The 24,165-nt window shown below is 40.3% G+C and overlaps 2 protein-coding genes across 2 annotated transcripts in view; one reads left to right on the top strand and one right to left on the bottom strand.

Moving 5' to 3' along the window:
* The window catches only part of KLB (klotho beta), a 36,470-nt gene that overhangs the window by 9,616 nt on the left and 2,689 nt on the right, over nt 1-24,165 (bottom strand). The window contains exons 2-3 of the mRNA XM_025887711.2: nt 6,565-7,075; nt 3,230-3,498 (exon numbers count right to left, since the gene is read on the bottom strand). Of these exons, the coding sequence (XP_025743496.1) occupies nt 3,230-3,498; nt 6,565-7,075 (780 nt within the window). The remainder of the gene's footprint in view (nt 1-3,229; nt 3,499-6,564; nt 7,076-24,165) is intronic.
* Nucleotides 15,178-15,530, top strand: LOC112836046 (small ribosomal subunit protein uS8-like). The gene has a single exon (XM_073891151.1). It carries the CDS (start codon nt 15,203-15,205, stop codon nt 15,521-15,523), a length of 321 nt encoding a protein of 106 aa, XP_073747252.1. The 5' UTR covers nt 15,178-15,202; the 3' UTR covers nt 15,524-15,530.

Below are 24,165 nucleotides of genomic sequence, written 5' to 3'. Positions count from 1 at the left end.
AACACATTAACATCTTCCATAATGAAACAATGACATCATGTGCTTCCTGATGCGATATATTGGGAAATACACAACCTCATCGAATCCAATAAAGAAACAAAGAAATCCAGAACATGAGACATTCTACAATCAATTGGTCTGGGCTCTTCAAATATGCCAATACTATGAATTTGGGGGAATTATTCTGAGTTAAAGGAGGCTAAAGATGAAGGACAACCAGTGTGTCATCCTTGTTTGTATTCTTGATCTAAAATTTTTTTAAATCTATAAAGGACATTTTGGAAACATTTAGGATAATTTGAATATGGAATGTATGTTAGATGATATGAAATCAATATTAAATATTATGGGAATGATAATTTAATAATGATATAGGAGAATGTCCTTATTTTTCGGAGACACATTTGAGTAGAAATATTTTGGAGTGAAGTGTAATAATGTCTGCAACTTTTCACTGGTTTATAAAAGAGAGATAAAGCAAATGTGGCAAAATGTTAACAATTGGTCAGTCTCGATGAAGGGAATATGGGTGTTTATTGTACGAGTCTGAAACTCATCAAAACAAAATGTTAGAGGAGAAAAGAATACTGAGAGGTTGGGGGCAAGTAAGATAGGCATGTTTGTAGGTAGGCACACCAATATTTTTAAAGTGTTACTTTCATTTTGTCAGTCTTCCTATAGAGGACATCTAGTTTTTTGGCATCTATTCATACATCCTCTGGCTGATTTTTTCAAAAAGCACTCTAATTTTCCTTGACAAATAATTCATCCTCACTCTCAGTCCAAGGTCAAGGGAAGCTGATGCCTCACTGGGCTCCGGGAGAAAGCATGAAACTCAGAACTTGTTGATCACAGAATTGCTCCCCCCTGACCCAAGTGATTCACTCCTGCTCCTCAGAGTAGGGATAGGGTCCCCCCATGGGGTAGACATTCACAGTCTAGTCAGACAGTCACTGGGGCACAAATAGGTCTTCAGATGAAGTAGAAACTTACAGGTTGGGTCATGTACAGGCAGGAACTCTTATCTCTCCTAGGATCTTTCTTTTCTGGGTGTGGAATTAAAGAAAATATAAACCCATTTAAAGCGGTATGTGCATCATTATGTTGCCCCCACCCACGGGCCTATGAGAACACTGAATTTCTTCATCCAATAGGACAATAACCAAACACCCTCTTTATGCAAGATACTTGGATTATGACTGGTAAAAACAGTAAACTATTTAAAGTGGTAGGGAAAAGATGGCCTGCCTTTTCCATGTGGAGGAGATAGGAACTGGGTAAGTAGTCGGCTCTACAGGGGACACAAGTTGAAGATGAATCAGTTCTGTATTTAGGTTACTCTGTATCCTTTCCACCGTTATTATCTCTGAGCCTTTACTAAATCATGTTTAAGTATCAACAGAGATTGAGATTCATGACCCCTGAACTGTGTTTACTCATGGTTTGAGCCCTTTTGTCTGGTCCATCCCTTGTAGATCTTACTGTCTTTCCATATGCTTCTAGAATACAGGCCATAATGTGGTATTGTGAGGTCTTATCATGGTGTCAGGAAATGGACAGATCTGGGTACCCTGAACAAATTAGAAAACCTCCCTAAGCCTCAGTTTCCTTGCTTGTAAAATGAGGGTTTTAAGATTTAGGAGAGAGAATATGCATTGTATACAACAGCTATATGCTTGGCACATAATAAGGGCTTAAAAAATTAGTTGCTATTATTTTGAAAAGAGCACTGTAAATACAGGGGCTTGCAGGCTGCCTGTTACAGTCTTGCCACTATTGATGTTACCTTGGACAAGTCACTTAGGTCTCAATTATGAACGGATGGGTCTCATTTTCCTAATCTGTAAAACGGAGGATTTGGAACAGGAGGTCTCTAACAGCCCATCTGGCTCTAAAAGTTGACCTTAACAACTTCACTTTGCATGGTACATGGCTGGTGCTCAGTTGGTTCGTAGCTGACGCTGCCCTAGTAAGGCACACAGCAGGGAGCAAAGCCTCAAACATCTCCACCCTTAGGTGTAGAAAGCTTGCATTCTAGTAAGGGGAAAACATGATCAATAAGAAAAATCCGTAAAGCAGTTACCAGGGGCTGGGGCTGGGGCAAATGGGGAGATAGTGGACAAAGGGCACAAACTTCCAATGATAAAATTAAGTTCTGAGGATCAGATGTACAGCATGGTGATTAGCTAATGATACAGTATTACACACTTTAACGTTGCTAAGAGAATAGATCTTAAATGTTCTCACCGCAGAAAGAAATGGGAATTTTGTTATGGTGGTAATCGTTTTGCAATATATAAATGTATCAAGTCACCATGTTGTCCACCTTAAACTCACACAATGTTCTATGGCAATTATCTCTCAATAAAGCTAGAGAAAAAAAGAAAAATGTGTAAAGTACATAGTGGTATATTAGCTAGTGATGAATAGGATATATGGCGGGAAAAAAGGAAGAAAGGAGAATGAGAGGATTGTGATTCTTTTTTTTTTTTAAAGATATGTATCAGGTCACCTTTATTATTTTGGGGGGGGATTTTATTTATTTATTTGAGACAGAAATAGCCAGAGAGAGAGAGAGAGCACACAAGCGGGGAGGAGAGGGAGAAGCAGGCTCCCCTCTGAACAGAGAGCCCAATGAGGGACTCGATCCCAGGACCCTGGGATCATGACCTGAGCTGAATGCAGACGCTTAACCAACTGAGCCACCCAGGCACCCGAAGATTGTGATTCTTTTTTGGAGTAGAGAGAAGCCTTACTGAGAAGGTGGCATTTAAGGAAGTAATGTGATGAAGGTGACGAATGAGCATGGGAGACCCCACAAGGATATGGAGATCTCATAAAGCAAATTATTCAAACCTATCAAATAACAGGAACCACTTAAATCAAGGGCCACTAATAATTGGCTTTTGGCAAAACAAAATCTATAAAAACAATTTTATAATTTTGATGCTACTGACCAAATGCCTCTTTCAAAAAGGACTGTAAGTTCCCTCTAGACCGTATGCTTCTTGAGGGCAGGCTCTCATCTCAGAACTCAGGATAAGTTCTGGCACATGAGAGGCTCCGGGTAAGCACTAATTCTCATCTTCCTTCCTCTTTCCCCAACTCCCCTCCAGAACCTCCAAGTAATCATATTTGCTCTTGTCTGACAGCTGTCATTGAGTCCATGAAATAAAATACTACGTCCTGTCTGCACTGGTTTATAGTTACTTTGTAAGCAGTCACTCACCTTAAGGACAGACTCGGTGACGCCCCATGAGAAGTCACAGGGAAACTGCCCCTGCACATCCGGGGTGGACTCTTTGAAAGTAAAACCATTTTCCTGGATGATCTGTTTATAGTAATGTGCTGAAGACTTGGGCTTTCTTTCTTTTTGCTTACTATTCAAATCCACGTAAAATAATCCTCGGCGAGTGGTGTAAGCATCCTGCCATTCAAAGCCATCCAGGAGGGACCAGGCAGTGTAGCCAAACACTTGTATTCCATCCAGCCTTATAGCTGCACAGAGGAAGAAAAGCAGAGATGTTCACTCTGGTTCGTGTTTTTAATTCGCGAACAATCTGCCAGGGGACGTGTTGCCAGGAACATATGGTGGAACTGGCTTTTCTCCTCATTTGCAGGCTTGTGATGTACAATAGAAAATTCATGTTGATACTTGAAAAATGACAGTTATTTTCATCTGGGATGGTCCTCCCCCTTATCCGCAACAGGGGAAAGACGCAGTTCAAGGATCCAATTTCAAATATTCCTGAGAATATTAGGGGGCAATCTGTGCCAGAAGGCATAGGAATCCCTAGAACCCTCTAGGACCCAGGCAGAGGTCTGCTCTTGACCAAGAGTGTCTCATTTCAAGCTTGGGTTAGGTCCCATTTGTGGAGAACTATCTTCTATGAAACTACCCTTTAAGGACTGAAAAATCAGCTTTGAGAATGAACAAAAGTGAATGTACATATAAGGAGGAGAAATAAGTACAGTACTGTGGGAGAACGGGCCGGCTGAGGGGCAGGGGCAGGAGGCCGCTATTTTCCTGGGATGGTGCTACTGGACAAGTTTCGGAGCAGAAAAGGTTGGAAAAGATCTCTCAGGACCTTTCTAGCATTAAAAACCCTGATTCGGTAACTTTTTTTCTTTTAAGATTTTTTTTTTTTAAAGTTATCTCTATACCCAATGTGGGGTTCGAACTTACAACCCCACGATCAAGGGTCACGTGCTCTGCCGATGGAGCCAGCCAGGTGCCCCTGATTCAATAACTTTGAGGAATCGGGTAAAAATGAAATATGGAAATCAATAGCAGCAATAAAAGCACTAAGTCCCCAAATCAACCACAAACTATTTTTCTTCTCTTAAAAGCTTTCATTTCTCTCACAGAAATGCCTCATTTCTGCATTTTTGGCTTTTTGTCACTGATGGTCTTTTCCTAAAAGGTGGAGAATCCATCCGAAGAGATTCTAGGGAGAAAAGTATGTTTCAGTAGGCCCTGCTTCTAGTGCTTTTGGTGTTGTAGGGCCCTCAGGGGAGAGGGAATGGTGACACCCAGGGAATGGATACCCCTTCTGCCCGACTGCATGGTATTTGGCTCAGGCTCTGTAGGCTGGGCCCTTTGCTCTGGAGGCCCCCAATATGCACCTGGCCATGGCTGGGTGCGGCTCTGTTCCATGCTGCTCCTTCCCACAGTTTAGGGGCAACAAGATCTTACTCTTCCGGAGGACCCTCCCTGAAGGCTCTCCTGCAGAACCTGCCTTTCCTCTAGGCTTGTGACTTCTAAATTTTAATTAAGTAGTTAATTAATTAATTAGTTTATTTATTTTTAGTTTTTTTTAAAGATTTTATTTATTTGAGAGAGAGAGAGAGAGAAACAGCATGAGAGGGGAGAGGGTCAGAGGGAGAAGCTGACTCCCCGCTGAGCCGGGAGCACGATGCGGGGCTCCATCCCAGGACTCCGGGATCATGACCTGAGCCAAAGGCAGTCACTTAACCAACTGAGCCACCCAGGGACCCCTAGTTTATTTATTTTTAAGTAAACTCTATCCCCAACATGGGACTGGAACTCAGCACCCCAAGATCAAGAGTTGCATGCTCAGGGGCGCCCGGGTGGCTCAGTCTGTTAAGCGTTCAACTCTTGGTTTTGGCTCAGGTCATGACCTCGGGGTCCTGAGATCGAGCCCCGTGAGAGGCTCTTGTGCTCAGTGCAGCGTCTGCTTGTTCCTCTCCCTCTGCTCTGACCCTAGTTACGTGGGCTCTCTCTCTCTCATAAATAAAATCTTAAAAAAAAATAGTTGTGACTTCTAAAGAAAGCTACAAACTTTTAGAAAGCTCTGCTGAGAATTTCTTTATATTTGGTGAAATGGAGCCCAATTCTGCAGGGGACAGACCTATCACAATTTGGGCTTGTCTATCGCTCCATTATTTCAATCAGCCACCTGTAGATGTCACTACTTGAGTAGTGGAAAAGGAATGAGGGGATTAGTAGGGGTCAGAGGAATATCCAGGAGCAATAGAAATTACTCAGCTTTGCCATTCATGGCTCATTCTTTGTCTTCAGAACTTTTCACCGTTCAGTCATGTAATAGAATAAAAAGAGCATGATTTCTTTTTTTAAAATTTTATTTATTTACTTATTTATTTGAGATAGAAATCAAGTGGGGAGAGGGGCAGAGGAGAAAGGAGAAAGAGAGAAGCAGACTTCCCGCTGAGCACGGAGCCCGCCACAGGGCTCGAACCCACAACCCTGAGATCACAACCTGAGCCAAAATCGAGAGTGGGACACTCAACCGATTGAGCCACCCAGGTGCCCCTAAAAAGAGCACAATTTCAGGAAAACCTTCAATATCTTAGACTAAAGTACTACTAGAAAACTTTGGGACATATCTCTTGTAGCATATGTTCTTTTAAAAAGAATGATAGAGCATCAGGGCTCCTGGGTGGCTCAGTTGGTTAAGAGTCTGACTCTTGGTTTTGGCTCAAGTCATGATCTCAGGGTTGTGAGATGGAGCTCAGCATGGGGCTCTGTGCTCAGCACGGAATCCGCTTGAGAATCTCTCTCTCCCTCTCCCTCTGCCCCTCCCCCAGCTCTCTCTCTCTCTCTCAAATAAATAAATAAATTTTAAAAATCTTTTTTTTTTAAGATTTTGTTTATTTGACAGAGAGAGACACAGTGAGAGAGGGAACACAAGCAGGGGGAGTGGGAGAGGGAGAAGCAGGCTTCCCGCGGAGCAGGGAGCCCAATGCGGGGTTCGATCCCAGGACCCTGGGATCATGACCTGAGCTGAAGGCAGACGCTTAACGACTGAGACACCCAGGCGCCCCTAAATTTTAAAAATCTTTAAAAAAATAAAAAGAAGAATGATATAGCACCTTGTTGCCAATTAAGGATGTGTATCTACAGTCTAGTATTATTTTATTGTCAAACTTTTATTTAAAAAGGACATGAGAGTAACACAAAAACTCTATCAACATGGGTCAATGGGAAAGCCCAGCAACAATAATCATGTTTGAAGATGACTTTAAGTGTCCTATAGGATAAGTATTCAAAGGTTTAAAAACTTGAGCTAATGTGTAACCAACCTTGAAGAACCTGGATGAGGAAATTCTTCATCATGTAGATGGCTGTGGTATCTTCTGTTTTCACATGACTGTCTGTGAACCAGCCATTCTCAGCAATCAAAATCCGGGGGTTGTCATATTCCAGCTTAATCCAATTCAGCACTTCTCTTAAGCTGAGTGACACATTTTGTCCCATTTTAGCCATGGTGTTCTGGGGCTTGAAATTGTTGGGTCCAAAGGAAAAGGCAAAGAAATCAGCAGTGCCCCTCACGTCCTTCTTCTCTGCTTCAGAGAAAAGGGGTAGAATGGAGAGCAACTTCTTTTTCATCACCTCTGGATAGTCTCCATCCCCGTGGATAGGGTTGGCAAACCACCCAAGCACAGAAACCATGGATTGTTGACACTTGAGTATATCCATCATGTTTTCTGATCTGTTTGGCTCAATCCAATGGGATCCCAACGTGATTGACACCAAACCCTTCTGATGTGGGCGGAAATTTGTGTTGTAGTTATGCCAAACTTTCGAATGAGCCTAAGAAGAAGAAAATATTGTTAATCTTTCTTGTCCTTACTCACAAGGGTTGTAATTTTGGCTGGTAGAAGGTCTTTTCAGGGACAAATTAGTGATGCACAGGGTGATGCAGGGGAGAGCTGTCAGGGAACCCTGATGATCTCAAAGTCTGTTCTCCGTCTGCTTCTCTTATGCCTCCAACCTAAAGCCTTTCCTATAGGATTGCCAAGGGGCAGGCAGAGAACTCTGGTCCAAGCTCCATCTTCTCTTCTCCCTGGCTCCCTTCATGGGCCCTCTAGGGGCTGGGTGCTGGTGACATATTATGTGGATTGTAGAGTTTCTTCCCCTACATAAAAAGACAAAGCTCAGTGATCCTTCTTTGTTCTACAGAATCTCCTTTTAACCCTTAGAAGTCCAAGAGAATGCACTCTCAAAATCCTGTAAATGGATAATAGAGCCCATCTTCTAGGCCTGTGAAGATTGAATGAATTAATATATGCAAAGGACTTTAGAACAGGGTCTGGTACAGAGTAACTCCTCTATAAGCCATTATTATTACTACTATTACTATTATTTTTATAACGTATTATTAAGATAATGATTTTATTTTTATAACTATTCTTTTATAACCGTATTATTTTTTTGATATTTTAATTTTTTATTGTTATGTTAATCACCATATATTACATCATTAGTTTTTGGTGCAGTGTTCCATGATTCATTGTTTGTTCATAACACCCAGTGCTCCATGCAGAACGTGCCCTCCTCAATACCCATCACCAGGCTAACCCATCCCCCTACCCCCCTCCCCTCTAGAACCCTCAGTTTGTTTTTCAGAGTCCATCATCTCTCATTTATAACCGTATTATTATTAATATAAGTTATTATTACTGTTATTATAAAAGGGTGGCAGGGACTACACAAAGCAGGAAAGAGCGTGGGTTTTGGGTTCAGCACTCTCAGGCTTGAAGTTCAGGTACTTACCGCGTGGCCTTAGACAAGGTTAAGACATGGTTATTCATTTAACCTTTCTGAAATCTCTTAGTATCTTCAGCTGTAAAATGAAGTTAATAAAAATGCCCTTTGTAAAGTTGTTAGATGTGATGCTAACGTATATATTAAATATGTAGCATACCATAAGGCATATAGGAGGTACTGCTCAAAGATGCATGTTACTACTATTGGTCCTCCCAGAATTTACATTTCCAGTTGAGCTTTCTGATAACAGAGCCTCAGGATGGGTTTCCAGTCTGCTAATAGGTCCTCACTGAGCGCTTACCTGATGCTTGTTTTGCCCTGCCCCGAGAGACTGAAATAAACGGCATGGGAATGTGCCTTCAGGAGCCAATCATCTTATTGAGAAAATAAGACTGAATGTGCAAAAGAAAACATATAAAATGGCATAAAATAGGTCATTAAGTGACAAAATAATTAAAAGTTTGGTAAAGAGCCACGAGCTGTATCAGGAGGAGCAAATATCAAGGCCTACAATTAAGGACTCTTGGCCAGTTAATGCTCAAGGTCACTTTGTGACCCGGGCAGCCTTAGAATTGTCCTTTATCTGTGTGACAGCATCTCTTCCCCTCAGACTTGCTTGCCTCCTGATGTCTCTTCCCAGGTGTCCCAATTTTTCCTCTGTTTGGGTGTTTCTAAAACAAGTGCACAAACCCTTACTATTTTTAACCCACAATATCTGCTTTTCTGTTCTGCTCCTTAGCTTGTCTTTCGCTCATTAGAGGTATTTTATATTGGGTCGAACGATCTGAAATGCATTTTTGTAGGCCAAAATTAGTCAAATCTGAGCAATGGTTCAACCTAATAGGTCCTGGGGCACCTGGGTGGCTCAGTTGGTTGAGCGTCCGAAGCTTGATTTCAGCTCAGGTCATGATCTTGGGCTCCTGGGATGGAGCCTCACGACCGGCTTCCTGCTCTGGGAGTTGGCTTGTCTCCCTCTCCCTCTGCCTCTACCCCTGCTCCTGTGTGTACACGCGTGCGCTCTCTCTCTCAAATAAACAAATAAATCTTTAAAAAAAAATAACCTAATAGGTTCTGTGGACACTGATAATGTTCCATAAATTGGGTTAGGATGGGGAGAGATAGGTGTTAACCTAGGAGGTAAGAATTCCAGGACTGATGCCTCCTTGCTTTATGCAAGAATAGCTCATTTAAATCCCCCAGTGGAACCTGAGTTCCAGCTTCTGGAAGGAATCACAGGGGAGCCTGGGACAGACTTCATCTGAAGTGGTCTTAGTTGCTCCTTCTGGGTTTTTGTGGGGCTGGAATCACAATAGAAAGACTTGAGAACTGCTTCTTTTTTTTTTTTTTCTGATTTGATACCAAAGCAATCACGCATGACTAGAATTCAAAGGCAGCATTCTTAGAGCTCTCTTCCGTCCCTTAATCCCTTGCTCTCCTCAGTAATTTCATTCACAAAACCCGCAGTGAACAGTACACCTCTTTAGGGCTGTTGTGCACTCTGATGTGTAAACCGTAAAGCACTGAACACGCAAGATTCCAAGTCACAAACTAGCTGCCTCGCAAATGCGATGTCCTCAGACACTAAAGAGAGAGATGGAATCAGGGTGCATTTATCAAATCAGTCCTCATAGGAACAAAACAAGGAGAGGGCAATTTCTTTAAGATAGATGTTCTAAGGCCTAGTTCAGTGACTATATGAAAGTGATGTAAGCTGCAATAAAATCTTGGTTGCATCAGCATTGTAATGAGAACTAGGACTGCTTAGGAGACGACAGACACGTACATTTGCAATTCCCTTCCAAGCAAGTTTCCTGGAGATAGTATATATAGATACATATACATGTGTGTGGTCATGCCCCAAGGTGACCTTCGTATTCCACAGTGTCTCTTTCCCCTTTGCCGCTATTTGCATAGGCTATCAAGGTATCTAGGGTTATCTTTGCTCTGGACTGAAGACCGCTCTCTACTCTCATGTGGGGAATGTGGGGGAGGTGCTTTGTGTGGCACTTACGGTTATAACTTGATTCTGTTTGCCAAGTAAAAAGGTAAAAAGTATTGCTCCAAGAGAGTGAGGTTTGACATAAATCGTGAGGAAACAGAGATATATCTAGGTGTGTCCTTTGGTCTGACACTCATAAAGAAGGTCTACTGGGAAAACTAAAATGGGGCGCATGAGTTCTGCCTGGGCCCTGCAACCTTGCACAATAGTCCTTGTGCGATTTTCAAGGTTACCCTCTATCTTGTACAAGGCCATCTACCTTTGGAATGATTGATTTAAGGGAGCTTCAACCTTTGTTCTTTAGATTCAGTAGCTTAAAGGGGAAGTCAGCAGCTTTTTCTTTCTGAACCAGCTATCAGGGGCTGATGTCATTGAGAGACAGCCAGGGGCCGAATATCTCGTTCTGTTCCCTCCTCTAGTCTAACGTAGCAGCTTTCTTTGATGCCCCTAGAAGACCAGACTCAGATAAGTTCTATGAATGATAGGAAGCAAATAAGATAGCGGGTACAACTTTAGAAACAAGATGAAGATTGGGTCAGAGGTCAGGAAGACATGGTGGGATGCTGGTGGAAGGCAAGGGTTGAAGACAGATGAGCAAACCCAGCACATCACACGTGTCTGTATTTAAGGAACCCCCCATCGTTTGTCGAAAGCTAAATTTCCAAATCTGTACATGATTTTAGTCACATTGTGGTGGAAATATCTTCATGTAAACTCTAAACTTGTTTATTGTTAAATTTTTTTCATAAAGTATAACATAAAACCTGTTAAAGAAAATTTATTTTAAAATTCCACAACCATAGCAAACTGTTTTCATATTTCTGTGTTCCCTTCCAGCTTTTCCAAATATGTTTCCTGGCTAAAATCACTTCGAACATTTTCCATCTTCTTACTCTTCATAACCATTCGCCAATTTGATGAAATATGGTTCACTTAGTCATCTCTCTTTTGATAGGAATTAGCTTGTTTTTCTTTCCTTCCTTCCTTCCCTTCATTCCTTCTTTCTCTTCCTTCCTTCCTCTTTCTCTCTTTTTTTCCTATCATAAATAATGTTGTAATAACTAACTTTGGGCATATAGCTTTTAATTTATTTGAATTATTTCCTTCTGTTAATCCCAGGAATAGATTACCTGTTTTCAAATTTGTTTTACATATTTCTAAATTGCTTCTCACACATTTTGTCCTTCGGTGTGAGTGTTCTTTGGCCATCTGCTTCAAAACATTGATTGCTCTATTTGGGGATACACGTTTAGCAAGACTGACAGGAAACTGCTACTTACCTCCATGATACTATAGGGGAAAGGACCCGGGTCTTGAAAGCAAGAGACACAGGCTCTAGTACTGGCCCTGTTGCTAACTGGTTTTATCATATTGGATAAATCATCCCCTCTCCATAGCCTCAGTTCTCCCTCTGTTATTCTAGCTAAAAAGAAACTCGCTAGAGAATTGCTATGAAGATTGAATGAGGTAATACATGTGACGACCCTATGAAGACTACACAAATATAAATTTGAAGTACTTCAAAAGACGAAGCTGAAAATAATTTAACTTGCTGTGGAAAACAATGGTTTTGCATTGTGTGGACAGGAAGAGTGTTCTGCAGCTAACTCTCCCTTACCTCTTGAGTTTCATGCCTAGATAGGTGTGTTCTCATTTATTTTTTGCAGCTGGTTGAGTTTTAGTCATTGTCCATTTGAATTGGGATTAATTTCAGTTTGATTGGATGGAGCTAGAGTGTAATATGCTAGGGGGAATAAGTCAGAGAAAGACAAATACCATATGATTTCACTAGTATGTGGAATTTAAGAAACAAAACAGATGAACATGGGGGAAGGGGTAGAAAAGAGAGAGAGGGAAGCAAACCATAAGAGACTCTTAACTAAAGAGAACAAACTGAGGGTTGATGGATGGTGGTGGGTGGGGGCTGGGCTAAATGGGTGATGGATATTAAGGAGGGCACTTGTTGGAATGAGCACTAGGTGTCATATGTAAGTGATGAATCACTAAATTCTATACCTGAAACCAAAAATAATAATAATTTCAGTTTGATTCATTGATTCACTTGTTTCATCTACTCAGTACTTCTTTACATTAGTCTCAAGTTTTCTGCTACTTATAATCGCTGCCCTTCCAGATTATTTAACATTCATTCATTCATTCCTCATTCCACAAATATTTATTGGGGGCTTAAGGGATGCAAACTTTACTGTTCGTTGCTAAAAAATATGTGACTATTATTTCATTACAAATATATTATGTGGGGGTACCTGGCTGGCTTGGTCAATGGAGCGTATGACTCTTAATCTTGGGGTTGTGAGTTCGAGCTCCATGTTGGTAGTAGAGATTACTTAAAAATAAAATCTTTTAAAAAATAAAATAAAATAAATTATGTGACTGTTATTTCTTTAAATTTTTTTTGAATCTTGAAAATCTTGGAAGCAATATCTTACCCTCTTTATTCTTAGGAGAGATCTTAAATATTAACAAAAGTTCCCACTTTTCATAAAGAAAATGCTTACCTATGCTATTTTTAACAGTTCAAATTCATGTTTTCTTTTCTTTTTTAAAAGATTTTATTTATTTATTTGAGAGAGAGATAGAGCCAGCATGAGCAAGGGGAGGGGATAGGGAAAGGGGAAGGCAGGGTCAGAGGGAGAGGGAGAGGGAGAAGCAGGCTCCCCGCTGAGCAGGGATGACTCGGACTCCTCCCAGGACCCCAGGATCATGAACTGAGCCAAAGGCATACGCTTAACCGATGGATCCCCCCAGGCCCCACCCCTCCAAAAAAAACCAATATGCTTAAGAATTATGAGAACAAAAAGGAAATATGGCTGACAAGATGTGAATAGCCATAACTGACATGTTGAATATTTTTTAAGTTAACAGGACATGGAGGAATTGGGAAATTATTCATCTACTACACTTGGTGTTGCTTATATTCTTAAACCATTCGTTTCCAAGAGCCACCCAGGCACCCCTCAAGTTCATGTTTTCTATAGTTGGAATAGCTTGGTAATGATCATATTAAAATTTGTTTTAATGAATTTTCCTCCTATTTTCTTTTCAATCATCATATTTTCAAATGATTCTAACAAATCTTTGCTTGTTATCAGTTTGTACAGTTTCAGGATTTTCCCATGGGAATCATGTAAAAACTAAACTCTAATATATTTGTTTCTTCAAAAACATGGTTTTACTATTATTATAGAATTCTAATTCCAATGATAATATTACTAAATTCAGCTAACGCTTGAGTCAGAATCTAAACCTGGTATCACAGAGGGGGGAAAAAGGTCTAGAATAAAGCTCATAATTAATTAAGTGAATCATCTGTGGGTTTCCCCAGATATTGGAAGGGAGCTCAGAAGAAATCAATAGTAGCAAATTGATGCTTAACTGAAGTTCAGTTTCCTTGCCCAAGGAGAACATTTGCATGCCAACTCTGTAGAGGTTGGAATGATATTTTAAGCTTCCTGTTATTATTACATTAACAATTGGGATCCTGTTGGTAATTTTTTCATGCAAAAGGACCATATCTCAGAGTATAATCGAAGCTAAAATGGCCTGGGTGAGTGACTTGAAGCCTTTCCTCAGGATTTAGGAACAAAGAGGTAAAGACAGTCAATATAGAAACCACTCCAGAAGTTACAAATAATACAATTATTACAATAACAAAAATAAGACCTACTAATTTTAGGCCCTGCAACAAAGGCAGATTTCCCATGAACCAAAGGAAGCTGAAGCCTCAGGACCCCTCACTTGCATGGGTCCCTGTAAAATACTCTAGGTGGGTTGAAAGCCAGGTTGTATTTAGAAGCATTTCTAGGTAAGTATTCCTGATGAATTCCCTAAAGAGACCTCAGAAAAGAAGGAATCTGAACCTCTAAGATTACAGCCATCTGTTGCAATATTTTTCTCATTCCAAATAAATGTTCACTTTTGTACCAACTTTTGTGTCCATAATTTTGGGGGTATTTTTCTCACAGAAAGTCCCCTGGATTGTCTGTCTCAGGTCCATGCACTGTAGAACCATGCCTGGCCTACGAGCTCCTTGAGTTCAGAGACTGTATCTATTTTGTTCACAGTTATACATACAGAAGCCCAAAGAAGAGCCTGGCATAGAATACTTGCTGAAAGAATGCCCACTATGGATCAGCTAGTTAGCTGGTCACCTGACAGACATTGTGTTAGTAGCACAGCCCCTGCAAAACAGATGTCATTTTTTCCATTTTAGAAAAGAAACTGAAGTTCATAGAGTCTGAACCCTGGTAAAGTTAGGATTTGAACCCAGGCCTCTCTGATCACTTTACTAAACCATCCTGCTTTCTGTATGTCCCATCAGTTCTTTTTTTTTTTTTTAGATTTTTATTTATGTACTTATCGAGAGAGAGAGAGAGCAAACATGAGATAGAGAGAGAGAGAGCATGAGCAGTGGGGAGGAGGAGAGGGAGAAGCAGACTCCCCACTGATCAGGGAGCCCGATGCAGGGCTCGATCCCAAGACCCTGAGATCATGACCTGAGCCGAAGGCAGACGCTTAACTGACTGAGCCACCCAGGTGCCCCTGTCCCATCAGTTCTAAATTTTGAAGCAGTTGGGGACCATTTGCCATGAACCACAACATACTGTTTTAAAATTATATGTTAAATTCGTTTGTGCTGTACTTGATTATCATTGATTAAAAGAGCTAAATAGTGATAGAATGAAGGTATTGTAGCCTACTCTCGCATGCTGAGGAGAAAATATCTATGCATGTCTGAAATTCAGGATCCTCTAGAAAGGTCAAGGAGGACTTGCTGGAAATTTGGGGTTTTCTGAAAGCCATGTAGTTGTCCAAGTGCCTAGCACAGCGGAACACTCGTGTGTAATTCCCTGGGCCTCTTTCCTAGAACCAGCAAATTTGGCATTAGATATTGTCCTCATTGGTGTCAGAGGCTAAATGAATCCTTAGGGACCATGTCCACACTTGACCATCTCTTTATACCACTGTGAATGTTTAGACCAAGACAGGAAGGATCTGCTGTGGTTGGATACCATTCCGCACAGCACAATTTTCAAACAAATCACAATTAAAATGGTCCTTAAAGATGAGTGACTTTCATGATCAAATAGAACAGAACAGTGATTAAATTACAGAACCATATCTTTCCGCCATCTTTCCGTGCGGCCATAATGGTGCGCATGAATGTCCTGGCAGATGCTCTCAAGAGCATTAACAATGCTGAGAAGAGAGGCAAACGCCAGGTTCTTATTAGGCCGTGCTCCAAAGTCATCGTCCGGTTTCTCACTGTGATGATGAAGCATGGTTACATTGGCGAATTTGAAATCATTGATGATCACAGAGCGGAGAAGATTGTTGTGAACCTCAAGGGCAGGTTAAACAAGTGTGGAGTGATCAGCCCCAGATTTGATGTACAACTGAAAGATCTAGAAAAATGGCAGAATAACCTGCTCCCGTCCCGCCAGTTTGGTTTCATTGTACTGACAACCTAGGCTGGCATCATGGACCATGAAGAAGCAAGACGAAAACACACTGGAGGGAAAATCCTAGGATTCTTTTTCTAGGGATGTAATACATACTTGCAAATAAAATGCCTCAATGGAAAAAAAAATTACAGAACCGTAGAAAAGTAATGATATAAATAGTAATAAGAAGTAACACGTATCTAGTGCCAGGTATGCTGGGCACTGTTCTTAGTGCTTCCCATGTACTCTCTCATTTAATCCTCATTTAAGAGAATTAAGGTAGGTACTCTTAGCATTCCCACTTTAGAGGGGAGGAGACCAAGGGGTCTGTCTAGTTTCACAGACTAAGTCAAGCCCAGGCTGAATTGCTCTAAGCTCAGCGCTCTTGCCGGCTAAGTAGGGGTGGAGGATGGACCTTGAGGCTACTTGATCCAGTCTTCAAAAATCTTCTGTTTATAGATGAGATGCTGAAGCCCAAGACATAAGTGACCGGCCCAAAGTCTCAGTGGCAAAGCTAGAATTAGAACTAAGTCTTTCAGCTTTCTCAGTTGCTGTCATTTCCAGGACATTATGCACATTAATTTATATGCCTTTGAAGCACACTTTTACGCCTGAGACCCAGAGGCGATTGAACAGGCGGAGACAATGAGGGGTATGTAGCAGACAAGGCCCAGAAACATGGGGCCTCCACGCTGTGAAAGCCAGGTGACAGTTTTCAGGTGCCATCGACACTCTCAGGAAAGAGGTGAGCTGGGAGTTGGGGCTTTGATTACACCGTCATCCAGCCTCACCAGCTAGGGCAGCACATCAGTACCCAATCAAACCGAGAATTCACCAGCATTACTTTCTGTTTAATTTTTTCCCCTTACAGAAATTGTACACATCAGCAAAAAGAAGTTTCAACAAATCATTTCATCTCTTTCCTTCAACCCACAGCTACTATGATGTCCTTTTCTTCACTCTTCATTCATTCACATTGACTAATTGCTTAAATTCAAGTCTATAAACATTTAACAAACACAAGGCACTTTGGCAGGCGTTCAGAAAAAAAAAACACTGACATTAACAGACAAAAAACACCAACAAGTTGGCTTCTGCCTTCAGATGAACTATAACCTCCAATAGGAAAGAGAAGCACAGGTATATAAGTAGGTAAAAGCAGAATACTTTTGCATTTCAATTAATCAGAGATGATCATCAAAACTTAATGTAATAATATGATGCAAATTTTGTAAAAGAAGTGACTATACGTATGTGTTCATATACACATAGAAAAGAACTTGGACATTGAATAAGCTGCCAACAGTTGTTAATCCCGGCCGGGGTATGGGGTTGGGGAGTAAGGAAAAAGGAGAGTGTTCATTTTTGACTTTATGTCTCTCTGTATTGTTTGAGTGTTTTGCAGTAAAAATGCATTATTTCTGTAGTTTATTTAAGATTTCATTTATTTATTTGTCAGAGGGAGAAGCAGGCTTCCTGCTGAGCAAGGAGCCCGATGCGGGACTTTTTCCCAGGACCGGAGCCGAAAGCTGACTGACTGAGCCGCCCAGGTGTCCCTATTTTTATAATTTAAAAAAGTCAAGAGAATTGGTTGAAACAAATGGTTTCTGTCAGCTAATTTATTTGTTGTATGCTGTTACCCTTTAGTTTCTCCAATTTCCAAAAATGTCAAAGGAAAAAACAGAAACTTAAATAAAAAGTTGTTATTCTAGATTTCATTATCTATTAAAGAATGCCTTTTGGGGGCGCCAGGGTGGTTCAGTCGGTTAAGCATCTGTCTGCCTTTGGCTCGGGTCATGATGCCAGGGTCCTGGGATCGAGCCCCGCATCGCATCATCGGGCTCCCTGCTCAGTGGGGCGCCTGCTTCTCCCTCTCCCTGCCGCTCCCCCTGCTTGTAATCTTTCTCTGTCAAATAAATACATAAAATCTTTAAAAAAGGATGCCTTTTACTCCATAATAGTATGTTGATATTCAAAGGGAAGAGCAGGAGACATACAATACATACATGATTAACATGAAAGAAGAACGATAGCCGTAACCTCTAGCCCTCTTTTTAAAGACTCAGTCACATAATCTCTGGTCAAGATATGACGCTATGAGGAACCCATCAGTATACTGCCCCCAATACTAAAGATCTGGTTTTCCCGGACCACAAGACGTCCCCCAAACATTTTCAGGTAGATCACCCAGGAACCACTTTAATTACTTCCGTGATTCACTCTTTCCTGGTGAGTAAGTTAGAAGTTTCGGATCTTTTCTCGGCCTTCCTACTACTTTTCAGCAACAGAATCCTTCATTCATGTTCAATGGTTTAATGACTCCCTCTTCTTTAAACAGACTAAATGAGTTTTGAGTTTTCTCAGTAAGATTTTTCATATGCAATTAATTTTTTATATACAATTTTTATATACAATTAAATGGCTTATTTTACTCTACAAATGAATGTAAAGTTTTCCTCGGTTCATTTCTTGCAGCATTATCTAGCACTGCTTCCATTGCTTGCAGTATTTTCTGATCCTTAGTTGGGCCGAATTTTCCACGTATGAGAGTGTCTGTAACAAATCAAGCTGTTTAAATAAGATCACAATGTTATTCTCTGAACATTTATAATTATATTTATTTAAACTCTTGTTAATCATTCACTGATGTATAACTTTTTCTACTTAATGATTAGAAAAAAGTAAATATTGCTCTCTTGAAGGTTTTAGAATACCAATTGTCTTCTATAAATAGGTTTTGTTTTTTTTTTTTTTACAGGACTCACATCTAACAATGGTATTTTGGTTATAGAAACTGTCTTTGGCAATTCTTACCCACAAGCAGTTTTATCTTTTTATTCAAATTTGATTAGAAACCCGCTAAGGATGTTAATCTTAACTTGTTGGATCCATTATTTCCGTATTGTTAGAGGTGTCTTAGATCCTAAGGGAGATGAATTGGGATTATAAGATAGGTATCATGGATTGGCTAATTCAATGAATAATTGTGTTAACATTTATTTAAACTTCAGATGGTTTTGCCAAGGACACACACATATGATTGAACATTAACGGGACACTAAAGTTGTGAGCAAGTAAATCTTTAGAATCCTGGGGACACATGGGAAACCTCATGGTTCATGTATGAGTCAGGGATAAATTGTTCATAGATTTTGTGGACAAATAAAACATGTCGATGGATGGTTCTGGTCTTTAAATAGGCAAAGTGAAGTTAAACATCTGTGAGTCAGCATCAATGCAAGTGCCTTCCATGGGCTTCAAGATGGTAAATTGTTCTTTTTCACTGAAGCTAGGTAGCTGATTCGTGTCATCAAACCTTGTTAGCTTGGATTCGGATGGGTAAGATTTGAATTTTGGCTCAGACAACTACTATGGAGTAAAAAAAACCAAACAAACACATACAGCTGCATAACCCCAGGGAAATTTCTCTGGGCTTCGGCATCATCAATGTGAAATGGCTATGAGAGTAGCCTACTTAGCAGAGTCGATGTGCAAATTAAATGATATAATATGTGAAACTAGCACAGTTGTGGTATGCAATATTCTTCTTATAATAATAATTATTAAGAGTAGTATGATAGGATGTCAAAAAGTTATCTGCAGCAATTGCCTCAATCCTCCACTTTAAGAATGAAGACCAATCTCTGTCCTTTCTCCCCACCCCACCCCGTTTCTGTGTCCTTTTTTTTTGGTTTGTTTTGTGTGGGAGAGGAAAGTGGTGGAAGGTAGCAAGTAATCAGGCTTTTTTCTTTTTAACTCTTTTTCCGTCCTTCATTGGCACAAAAGCTTGGGCTAGTTTTTTAACCACAGATTTAGCACAAATTATTTTGGGTTCATTGTTGTCTTGTAACCCAATTTTAACAAGGTGGTTTTTAAACATTCCTTTATTTTTCTCATGGAAAAAAAATCATTTCAGATGATCGTTGGAGATTTTGTTTCTGTCTGATCAAGCTAAAGAAGGCTCCTGCTAGTATTTCCATTTCAAATATATCACACTTACTCCTCAAGCTGTTGGTGGGGGTTTGGGCAGAAGAGGTTTAAAAATGACATTTAATCTACTTAAATGTGCCTCTGAAACACCAAAGCCCTCTTGTTCAAGAAAGCCATTACGGGGACGCCTGGGTGGCTCAGATGGTTAAGCGTCTGTCTTCAGCTCAGGTCATGATCCCAGGGTCCTGGGATCGAGCCCCAGGTCAGGCTCCTGGCTCAGCGGGGAGCCTGCTTCTCCTTCTCCCCCTACCTCTCCCCTTCTCCCCCTACCTCTCCCCTTCTCCCCCTACCTCTCCCCTTCTCATGCTCTCTTTCTCTCTGTATCTCTCTGTCTCAAATGAGTAAATAAAATCTTAAGAAAAAAAAAAAGAAAGCAGTTGCAGCATCCTGTTGGCAAAGAAGGCTTGGCTATTAATCATGTGAATGGTGGCTTTTTCACATCATAGCTGGTGTGTGTGTGTGTGTGTGTGTGTGTGTGTGTGTAATCCAATTTTATTCAATTGCAGCTTTAAATCCTTTCTAGGACAAGGTCGATCTTCCTTAAGTAGAAAATAATCAATTGAATTATTTATTGAATACTTAACACACACCCAGCCTGGTGTGAGCTTCTCTGAGGGAATGATGCCAAGAAATGTTAAGACACCATTCCTCAAAGAGGTAGAAAAACAGGGAATAAATCAAGTCATATCCGAGGCTCAAGAACAAGTTGGTGAGTCCTCGACCTTGAGCAGAGTTTCCCAACATTTCTTGTCCTGAAAGCCTCTTTCACAGTATTAAGCAATCTCTTGAACTCTTGAGGAATTTGAAAAATAATTTCATCATTTTTGTGTGATATACAAAAAAGTGTTGACATATTTTATTTTATATAAGGCTATTTTATTAAAAATTTTATTGATAAGTTCATTTTAAATAAATTGAAAATATTCACAAAATAAATTATGGATGTTTAAGATGCTCATACACATACATATAAATATTGGCGTTTTCCCATTTAATAGTCTTACATTATTCAAATTATTTTAATTACATAAGTAAAAGCATTTTATGACACATTTTAAAATGGCGCACTGTATTTGGCTTTAGGACCAAATGTAGTTTAAAAATGACATTTAATCTATGTAGTAACATGGTGTTTTCCAAGTCTGATACACCTACCTCTTTTTGCATGGGAGATGACATTAGGTGTAACAAAGATGAAATTTTTTGTTTTAAATGTTACGTATTTATTTTAAGGGTACTTGACTGGTCTCATGTATTGTAGGAATAAAATTTCCTTTCAAAATAAACATTTTAAAGAAAAACATTTTAGTAAATAATGGTACACATGACACTTGGATATGCAAACAAACCAAAAAACAAAACAAAACAAAACAACCCAGCAAAAAAAAACAACATGAAGTAATGCACAAAAAAGCAAAATTTGTGAAACACGATGTTGTGGCATCAAAAATGGATAAAAATTGCTTACATTTGTTTGAATCCTTGAACTTTGCTTTTTAAAAGGTACAAGCTTTCAAAAAGTACGGTTAGTGTTTTGTTCACAAATAACTCTATGAGAGAAACCATTTGGGGCAGCTTTTACAAGTATTTCACAAATAATGCTGAGCTAGTAGGGGCAGTTCTATTCTCAATGTGTGAAAAGCCAAACCAGATATAAACTAATTTAGAATTTATCTATGCAACTTACAGTTGTGGTGAAAATCCTGAGGCAATTTTCTAAAATCAAGGCAACTGGGCGCCTGGGTGGCTCAGTCGGTTAAGCGACTGCCTTCGGCTCAGGTAATGATCTTGGAGTCCCGGGATCGAGTCCCGCATCGGGCTTCCCGCTCAGCAGGGAGTCTGCTTCTCCCCCTCTGACCCTCTCCCCTCTCAGGCTCTCTATCTCATTCTCTCTCCCAAATAAATAAATAAAATCTTAAAAAAAAATAAAATCGAGGCAACTTTATTAGGTCCCTCATACTAGTTATATTTCAACGTCCTTGATCTTTATGCTTCATGTCTCCAGCCAGTTGTCTATTATAGGTTTATATCAGTGGTTTTCAGGAGAGGAATTTTGCCTCCCACTTGCTGGGGACATTTGGCAATGTCTGGAGACAGTTTTGGTGTCATAACCCTGGGGACAAGGGTGTTACTATCATCTAGCGCGGAGAAGTCAGGGATACGGCTAAACATTCTACAATGCACGGAACACCCCACCACAAAAAAGAATTATTTGGCCCAAAGTGTCAATAGTACCGAGGTTGCAAAATACTGATACCATGTAAACAGTACATGTCTGTGAAAGATAAAAATTAAAAGCAATGGGCGCCTGGATGGCTCAGTCGTTAAGCGTCTGCCTTCGGCTCAGGTCATGGTCCCAGGGTCCCTGGGATCGAGCCCCACATCGGGCTCCCTGTTCGGCGGGAAGCCTGCTTCTCCCTCTCCCCCTCCCTCTGCTTGTGTTCCCTCTCTCTCTGTGTCTCTCTCTGTCAAATAAATAAATAAAATCTTTAAAAAAAATTAAAAGCAATGCAGTCAAAACTATCATGGAAGCTATTTTGTGGGGTAATAAACTGAATGACTTACCCTCTTACAAGCAAACTCATCTTCCCCAACCTCTGTGCATGGTTACTCAGAGGCTCTCAGATGTTCCCTTTTAAGGGGGAGGGGAACCTACAAATTTAAATTATCATGCATATTTATTGACTTAAAAATAGAAAGAAAATGGACACCTTAACTGCCTTTACTAATGTGAAACCCTAGGGCTTTGCTGATCTGAAGACTGACAGCAATAGGCCACACAGGCTGGAGTCTGTCTCTGGGATTTTAAAAACTGAACTTGAAAGAGAGAAATCTTTCCTCTACAAAAGAGAGAATGATGCCAACCCCCAAGAAGAAAAGGACATGAGAGATCGAGATAAAGGGCGACTGACAGTGTCCTCATTACTGGGCCCATTCATCCCCGTGATTTGGTTACTGAGCCAGGAGATTGTTCATTTTTGCCTAAGCCAACTTGAAATAGGCTTCTGTCACTCACAACCCAAAAGTTCGGACTAACATACCAGTGGATCAACATAGGCAATATTTCAAGAATCAGCAATAATGCAATGAAATATGAATTTTGAACTTGAGATTGGTTCTTTGATTGCAAAATTTAAGATAGAAATCCTAAACTACTCACTCAACAAACCTTTCTACCTAGCATGTACCTAATATGTTGTGCTCACTGCTGGAAATACAAAGACAAAGAATAGTCTCTCCTTTCAAGGAGCTCTCAGGCTACTTGGGGAGACAGAAGAGTTCCATACGGTATGAGTGCTATGGTAGAAGCAAGCACATCTCATACTGGGACCCCTTAGGAGGGACACTAGCCCTAACAGGTTAAGAATAACTTAGAGGTGGTGACTGCCTAAACTGAGTCTTAAAGGACATGAGATGGGTAAAGTAGGGTGTACAAAGGGCATTCTCACTGGAGAGAATGATAGCGATGGCGAGGTAAAACCAAAACACTTCTAGTCATGCATTATAATGGAGCATGGTGTGCAATGGGTTGGCATTACTGATGGACACGGGAGAGTGGCCAGGAAGGAGGCTGGAATGGAGGCCAGGGGTTGTGGGTTGGGTATCTTGGTGAAAAATCAGGACTTTAGTCCCAAAAGCTTTGGAGAGCCATTTACTGGATTTTATGCAGGGCAGGAACATGATGCATTTTAGAAATAATCACTCTGTGGTAAAACAGAGATGATAATCGTGGGTACCTGGCAAGGTTGTTGTCAAAATTGCAGATAATATTTAAAGCCATGATTACCATGCTTAGAAATGGCCAAGTTAAAAAATGTACTCTCTTTCTGTTCCAAATACTGGCTCAAAACTCAGAGTGGAGCATCCATTAGTAGGTATGATTAGGGCAGTTTTTGTTTTGTTTTGTTTTTTGTTTTTTTCACCTGAGGCTTAGATTCAGTGTAAGGTAATCACCAAATCTGCAATAAAGTTGGGATTTAAATCCCGGGTCAGTCTCAGGACTGGCTAGGCCATTCAGGTTTCCTCCAAACCAGGATACTGCCGACCGATACGGAGTTTTCAAGATTATCCTGGAACTAGAAAGACTCCAATAGCCACTATGAAATCTTTTCAGTGTCTGAGGACTGGGGAATAAAGTGAATTGAATTTTATATTAGGCTTTTTTAACTCAGTAAATTGTGTGAACTTGGACTAAAAACAAATCCTCAAGAATGCTGCTTCTGGGTCACAGGTGGCAAAATAAGGAAGAAATAACCTCATTGCAACATAAAATATCAAATTAATCTTGTCCATGTTAAAGGAAGAACAGAGAAGGAACAAGTGGGAAAAATGAGTTCACATCAGGCTACCAAACCATTGCAAGATTCTTTCTGGAGTTATACGTCCCTGGGCTAAGAAGCTTATTTCACTTTCTGACTGATTTCAAGGGACCCCTTACACTCCTTTTTTGGTGAGTGATTTAGAAATTTTAAAGAGATAGAAGAAATTATTTGGGAAAGACACTAATTAAAAATGTAATCCCTCAATTTAAAACAATAAAATTTATTTCACTATCAGAGAGTGCTAATTTTGTGTTAAAGGCAGAGTTTATCTTGAATTAGGAGAAAATGAAAAAACATCTGAAAATACAGCATTTTATATGCTAAGATTGAAAGCAATGTCTATTTGTTAGTTACAAC

Source organism: Callorhinus ursinus, unplaced genomic scaffold (assembly GCF_003265705.2).
Source record: "Callorhinus ursinus isolate GAN/ISIS: 27379988/994484 unplaced genomic scaffold, GSC_fseal_2.0 scaffold4, whole genome shotgun sequence".
NCBI lineage: Eukaryota > Metazoa > Chordata > Mammalia > Carnivora > Otariidae > Callorhinus > Callorhinus ursinus.
This window is presented reverse-complemented; position numbering and strand designations above follow the sequence as displayed.

What these genes read in the sequence shown, in the direction of transcription:
- LOC112836046 (XM_073891151.1), top strand. Translation starts at nt 15,203, where the DNA reads ATGGTGCGCATGAATGTCCTGGCAGATGCTCTCAAGAGCATTAACAAT.